This window comes from Miniopterus natalensis, chromosome 10, assembly GCF_054644295.1.
Source record: "Miniopterus natalensis isolate mMinNat1 chromosome 10, mMinNat1.hap1, whole genome shotgun sequence".
NCBI lineage: Eukaryota > Metazoa > Chordata > Mammalia > Chiroptera > Miniopteridae > Miniopterus > Miniopterus natalensis.
Window position 1 is genome coordinate 9834595 of NC_142090.1, and position 6827 is coordinate 9841421.

General features: G+C 52.8%; 1 protein-coding gene across 1 annotated transcript; it reads right to left on the minus strand.

The window, feature by feature from the left end:
• Positions 1-1011: 1011 nt before the first annotated feature.
• On the minus strand, positions 1012-6333 carry TMEM213 (transmembrane protein 213). Its single transcript, XM_016221881.2, has 3 exons — positions 6201-6333; positions 2981-3052; positions 1012-1181 (listed from the first exon to the last, which is right to left on the minus strand). Exons 1-3 carry the CDS (start codon positions 6331-6333, stop codon positions 1012-1014), a joined length of 375 nt encoding a protein of 124 aa, XP_016077367.2.
• Positions 6334-6827: the final 494 nt, after the last annotated feature.

Here is a 6827-nt window from a genome sequence, read left to right on the forward strand (position 1 = left end):
CCCAACCAACTGGCTTCTTTGGAAGGTTGGTTATTTTAACTATTTCTAGAGAGATGGAGGCTCTGAATGCAGAATGGTGGTTGTAAGTTCATCTGGGCCAAGGACTCATTCGTTCGTTCTTTCACGGGACAAACGTCACGAGGAGCGTGCTGTGCCCCAGGAGGATAAACTGACCGTGAGCAGGTGGTGACGGCTGCAGCTCCAGGTCCCCAAGAGGGTCAGGGAGGCTCCAGGCGGAGCAGTGGCCCTCGTGCTGGAGGCGGGGCCGGGAGGCGGGGACGTGGGGGACATCCACCCAGCTAGGGGCGTCCCGGTCAGCACCCGTCACCCCTGTGCTGGGCGTCGGGTGGCTGGGCTCCTGCGAAGGCTCAGCGCCAGGCTGTGTGGCGGCTGCCCGTGGGGAGTGGCGAGCTGGGGAGAAAGCCCCCGAAGGCCGTGAGAACCAAAGGAAATACCCCGAAATAATGCGGGGATGGCGTGGCGAGGGCCAGGGCAGGCTGCTGGCAGGGAGGGTGGGACAGGGTGGCCGCGGAAGGTGCCGCTGAGGACAGAACAGAGCTGGAGAAGCACTGGGCGTGAGGGTGGGCACAGCGGGGGCGTCAGAGGTGACCCTTGCATTTCGAAGTGAGGGTGATGCCCTTGACTCAAGTGAGGGACAGATGACAACGACCTGTGTTTGGTGAGAAGGTTGTAAGTTTAATTTCAGATGTGTTGGCTGAGAGACCAAGGCTCAGGGTTCTCGAGCCACCACCCTGGGAGCCCAGAAGGAAGCAGTGCCCATGGAGACTGTCTCGAGAAAGGAGGTTATCGGGGCTCAGAGGCCCACGTGCCTCTTGAAGGGGGCAGCCCTCGGCTGGAACCCCTTCCTTCCCTCCTCCCCTTTTAAAAGGACTGAAGTTCGAAGGGGAAAAGGGCTTCATGAGACAGCACGCGGGCGCCGCCCGAGCCTGCGGCCGCAGTGGGGGGGGGGGGGGGGGGGGGGGGCTGGCGTCCTCGGGGCGACCCTGCGTCTCAGGCTTGCGGGTCCTTGGGCTCGTCTGAAGACAGCTTGGTCAGTTTGTCCACGCAGAGCAGGATGAGCGTGAGGAACCAGAGGCTCCAGCCCACGGCGGCGGCCACCCAGCCGTACTCATCCACTCCCAGGTGGCAGCACCGGGACGCTTGCAGGCAGAGGTCCGCGTCTGCGGGAAGAGAGAGCGTCACAGCGGCCCCCTTCTCTAACAGTCACAGCAAAGGGAACGGGAAGAGAGCGTCACAGCGGCCCCCTTCTCTAACAGTCACAGCAAAGGGAACGGGAAGAGAGAGCGTCACAGCGGCCCCCTTCTCTAACAGTCACAGCAAAGGGAACGGGAAGAGAGAGCGTCACAGCGGCCCCCTTCTCTAACAGTCACAGCAAAGGGAACGGGAAGAGAGAGCGTCACAGCGGCCTCCTTCTCTAACAGTCACAGCAAAGGGAACGGGAAGAGAGAGCGTCACAGCGGCCCCCTTCTCTAACAGTCACAGCAAAGGGAACGGGAAGGGAGAGCGTCACAGCGGCCCCCTTCTCTAACAGTCACAGCAAAGGGAACGGGAAGGGAGAGCGTCACAGCGGCCCCCTTCTCTAACAGCCACAGCAAAGGGAACGGGAAGGGAGAGCGTCACACCGGCCCCCTTCTCTAACAGTCACAGCAAAGGGAACGGGAAGAGAGAGCGTCACAGCGGCCCCCTTCTCTAACAGTCACAGCAAAGGGAACGGGAAGGGAGAGTGTCACAGCGGCCCCCTTCTCTAACAGTCACAGCAAAGGGAACGGGAAGAGAGAGCGTCACAGCGGCCCCCTTCTCTAACAGTCACAGCAAAGGGAACGGGAAGAGAGCGTCACAGCGGCCCCCTTCTCTAACAGTCACAGCAAAGGGAACGGGAAGAGAGAGCGTCACAGCGGCCCCCTTCTCTAACAGCCACAGCAAAGGGAACGGGAAGAGAGAGCGTCACAGCGGCCCCCTTCTCTAACAGTCACAGCAAAGGGAACGGGAAGAGAGAGCGTCACAGCGGCCCCCTTCTCTAACAGTCACAGCAAAGGGAACGGGAAGAGAGCGTCACACCGGCCCCCTTCTCTAACAGTCACAGCAAAGGGAACGGGAAGGGAGAGCGTCACAGCGGCCCCCTTCTCTAACAGTCACAGCAAAGGGAACGGGAAGGGAGAGCGTCACAGCGGCCCCCTTCTCTAACAGTCACAGCAAAGGGAACGGCGGTCATAGTCCAGGACTTGGCCTTGACGACAGCACGCCACGCGCTGGGCTAAATGCTCTACCCGTTACCGTGTTTCTTCCTCGCAAAGTCATAGGTGCAACTATTACTCCCATCACTCAGGAAGAGCCCGAGGCTGTAACTCGCCCAAGGTCACGGGATGGCAGAACTAGAACTCAGGCCCGTGTCTGCAGGACCCCCAAGCCGTGTTCTCTGTAAGTGCCCAGAAGTGAACACGTTTGGCCATTCGCCAGGGCAGGCTAAAGGAAGCCAGACTTCGAATGAAGCAATCCTTTTGATTAATCAGACTTGTGATAGTGGTGGTTTTATGACGTACCGGCCTCCTTGTGGCTAGAAGTGTTCAGGTTGAGGGAGAAGGGAAATATGCAAAGAGTAAGAAAATGAAGCTCCCGCCTTGGGCAGAAATGGACTCGCTGAGTTTTGTGGCCTTTCCACTGGCAAACTTCTGCAAACCTTTGAACTCCGGGCCTCTTTGGCTCCTGTCGTGGGGATGGGTCATTAAAGCCATCTGTGCCAAAGATTGTGAGCCCAGACGGGGGTCAAGGCCAAGATAGCTTTTTGGACAGACTCTGCAAACAGCTCTGGAGGCCGTGAACAAACCACACCAGCACCCAGGAAGGCTGGCCCGGCACGGCACCCAGCCCCCCACACTGATGAGCGGAAAGCCAGGAGGCTAGTGTTTCCCTCCCAGACCCAGGGCCAGCTCTGGGGTTCAAGCAGTTGGCAGAAACTTACTGGGGCACTGTTCCAGAGTCTCAGGGCCTGCGTGGTGGTTGGTCAGGGTTGAGTTGTTGGCACTGTTTGCTTCTGGAAGACAAGACAGGAAACAGTCTCAGATTAGTAGTGAGTATTGTGAAAATATTATAGAAGTTTCAGTCTAGGTTCCATGCAGCGAAGCTAACCCCTGTTATGGGCTGAATTGTGTCTCCCCCAAATCCTGATGTTGAAGTCCTAAGCCCCCAGTAATGACTGCATTTGGAAATAAAGCCTTTAAAGAGGTCACTGTAAAGTGAAGCGGGGTCATGGGTGTGGGCCCTAATCTGACTGGTGTCCTTATATGAAGAGGAGGAAACGCCAGGGATGTGCACACAGAGGAAAGCCATCTGAGGATACTGAGAAGGTGGCCGTCTACAAGCTGAGGAGGGAGACCTCAGGAGAAACCAGCCCTGCCAACACTTTGATCTTGGACTTCTTTGTTATGGCAGCCCTAGAAAATGAACATGTCCCCTTTTATTCTCATTCTGAGATGATTTATTTCCATTTCACATTGTCTTTTAGTTACCCAGGGCCTGCTATCTGCAGCTTTCCAAACCTCTAATTGGCGGCATTCTGTGCAAATAGATGCATAGAAAAGGGTTTTTCTAGTATATAGTAACCTAGTCATTTAAAAATCTGGAGTATCTTTTCATAATCCTCTTTCAATTCCCTCCAAAACCTTGAACAAATAGACACTGAAATCTGACCTTGATTCTTGATTTCTGACAGAGATACTGGTATTACTCAGCAAGATGGTTATCAGGGAAAAAAATTGAGCAAGTCTAGGTTGCCAGAATTTGCAGCACCTCCAATTGTCTGATTAAGAAGCATGGAGCCCAATGAGAAAAGGAGCTTCATCAGGAATTCTTAAAGTCCTATCAGAGTTCGGGGGGTGAGCTAGGGTTATGGAGGTGAACATAAGGATCTCCAAGGAAGAAAACCCATTGCCCACACTCCCTCTCATAGCAGAGTAAGAGGAGAGATGATCTTCATCTGTTCTGTCCTGTACGGCAGCCACTGGTGGCTATTTAAATGCCTTAAAATAAATTAAAATTTCAGCTTCTTGATCATATTAGCTACATTTCAAGCGCTCAATCACCGTATGTGGTTAGTGGCTACCATATTGGAAGTATAGCACGGATATGCAGAATTTCTGTCAGCAAACACACACACACATGTTCTGTTAGTGCTAATCTAGGTAGAACAAGACCAAGAGACCAATTTTGAAGACTCTTTCTTGGAAATTATAGGCTTTTCAGTCTGCTGCTTGGGAATGCAAAAAACCAAAACTGGTTTGGAAACTCTCAAGGCCCCACAGAGTCTAGGTCAGCATGTCCTTCAAAGGAGCTTGGTGTCACATAGCAGGACAAGTTAGGAGGAAACTTCTTAAATAGCCAAAGCTACGAAATTGCTGCTCAGACTAATGTTATGCCACCTGCCCCCAAGCCACTCCAGTGTGCTGCCGAAAGTATAGTAATTACCTTGATGCAATCTGATTGGTACTGTAAATTATTTACAGCTAAATGACTTAGAGCTTGCTCTTTGTTTGTTTTGGAGAAATTGATTCCTCAACATTTTAATGTCCCTTATAACCCAAATAACTTCCTTGGCCCTGACTTTCAACTCCCCTCTACTCTGGAATGGAAGTGGTCCCCGTCAGGAACAAGTGAGTGGAAAAAACCGAGTTACCTGGATGCTAGTATTAGGTGAAACCATATGGAATTGCCATTTCTGTAGGTCAAGAATTATTCAGCAATTTTATATGGTTCAAACTGATTAGCCTAGTTATAAGTTCCTAAGGATATTTTCCATTTTTTTAATTGAATTTATTGGGGTTACATTGGTTAACAAAATTACATAGGATTCAGGCATGTAATTTTATAATACATCATCTATATATTTATTGTGTGTCGACCACTCCAAGTCATGTCTCTTTCTGTCACCATTTCCCTCCCTTTATCTTTTTCTGCCTCCCTCCACCCCCTAAGAATTTAAATATCACCCTCATAAGCAAGGCCAGCCAGGGACTGGTCCCACTTGGGGTCACTTCCAAAGTAAAGGCTGCTGGGAAGACCCAACTATTCAGTGCAATTAAGATTGTCAAGTTTTTTTGAGGCCCTACCCTATACAAGGCACTGTAGGGTAAACAGAAAGGTGCAAAACAGTCTTATTTGGGGAGGAATTATACTGGACAAATGGACATGGTAACATTCATTAACTGTTTACCATGAGCTAGTTTATTCAAAGGTATTTACCTGCCATCACCTCATTTCATCTTTACAACAACCCCATATATATATATAAGCACCATGATTATCCCCATGTTATAAATAAGGAAACTGGGGCTGGGGCACAGAAAGGGTAAATAATTTGCTCAAGGTCACACAGCTAGTAGGTTGTGCAAACCAGTGTTGAGGCTCACTGGCTTTGAGAGCCCACGCCTTCCAGACCTGCGCAGGAGAGACTGTGAGGATGAGAGAGACAGATACAGGCTGGCCGGGGGTGGGGGTGCAGTGAGGAATGGTTTTGAGAGAGACAGACAGACGGACAGAGACAGATGGAGGGAGCAGGGCAGATGGTGTTCTCTGGAGTTGAGTAGCAAGATCAAAGCCAGAGGCAAAAGTCAGGAGCACGGGAGTGTAAGGGAGGCCTCGGCATGAGGCTCAGAGCCCAGCCCGGGAGAGCCTGACGGCGTGGCCTCAACCCCTGCAGCCCCCACGAGGCAATAGCCCAACATCCCCGCGTCCGGGGGGCAGACTGGCTGCTCGACAGCACCTGGCAGCTTTCATGCTTTAAGGTTTCGGGAAAGTTGCAAGAAAGCAGAGGGGCAAGGGAGGGTCACGGGCCTTAGGGGAGGGGAGGGAGCATTGCAATGCCCAGCAGCTCGGGGCACTGAGAAGCAGCACCCCAAAGATGCCATTTTAGGCTGATTTGGTCCCCTGCTGGGAGAGGCTCTGTACCCCGCTTTTTCTTCTTTCTTTGTGGCAGAGGACACCAGAGGTGGCTGCCCCAGTCCTAGCTGAGGACAGGAGTAAATTTAAGAAACCTCTCCCCCACCCCTGCCCAGTCCTTCAGATGAGAAAGGACTGTTTCCTCTTTGTGCAGGACCAACCCCAGCCAAGGAACCCTCCTCCTTCCTTCCCCCCTCCTCCCTCCCTTCCCCTCCCAGCGTGGCCAAGAAGCAAGCTCATAGTCCCACCTGCCAAGCAAGCCGAGTGGAAGGAGGCGAAGACCAGGCTGAGGACCAGGGCAGCCGGGGGCACGGGCTTCATGCTGGGCAGCAGGGCTTCTGCCTGCACCGCAGGGGAGGCGTGCTGAGTGCCCGGTGCCATGTGTCCTGTCCCGCGGGAGCTTGAAAGCAATGCTGTCAGAGGTGAATTTCTGCTCTGTTTTGGGGAAAAGAGAGAGGGTGGAGCAAAGCAAGTTCAGCTGTCACACCTTTCTCTTACCTCTAGAAGGGACCAAGCTCCGTTGGCTGGGGGCGGGAAGGGAGGGGCGATTTATGCAGCTCTTCCCTGAGCTCAGGTTTTGCAGGTACTGAGCAGAGGCGGGGGGAGGCCTGTGTCCTGCTGGTTCCTTGAGGGTGAGTTTGCTGCCTTGGCCAAGTGCAGGTGCAGTGCTGGATTCCTTTCTGTCAGCCCAGTATTTACTGAGCACTTACTGTGTGCACTGAATAAAGTCTGGGAAAAACTGCCCTCAAAACGCTTTAAGCACAAACACGCCTTTCAAACAGAGCATTGTTTCGGGAATGACTTGGGAGGGACAAAGTATGTTGCATCTCAGTAGCAAGAGGCCACATCACCAGTGGGATGCTCCAGGGAGGAGA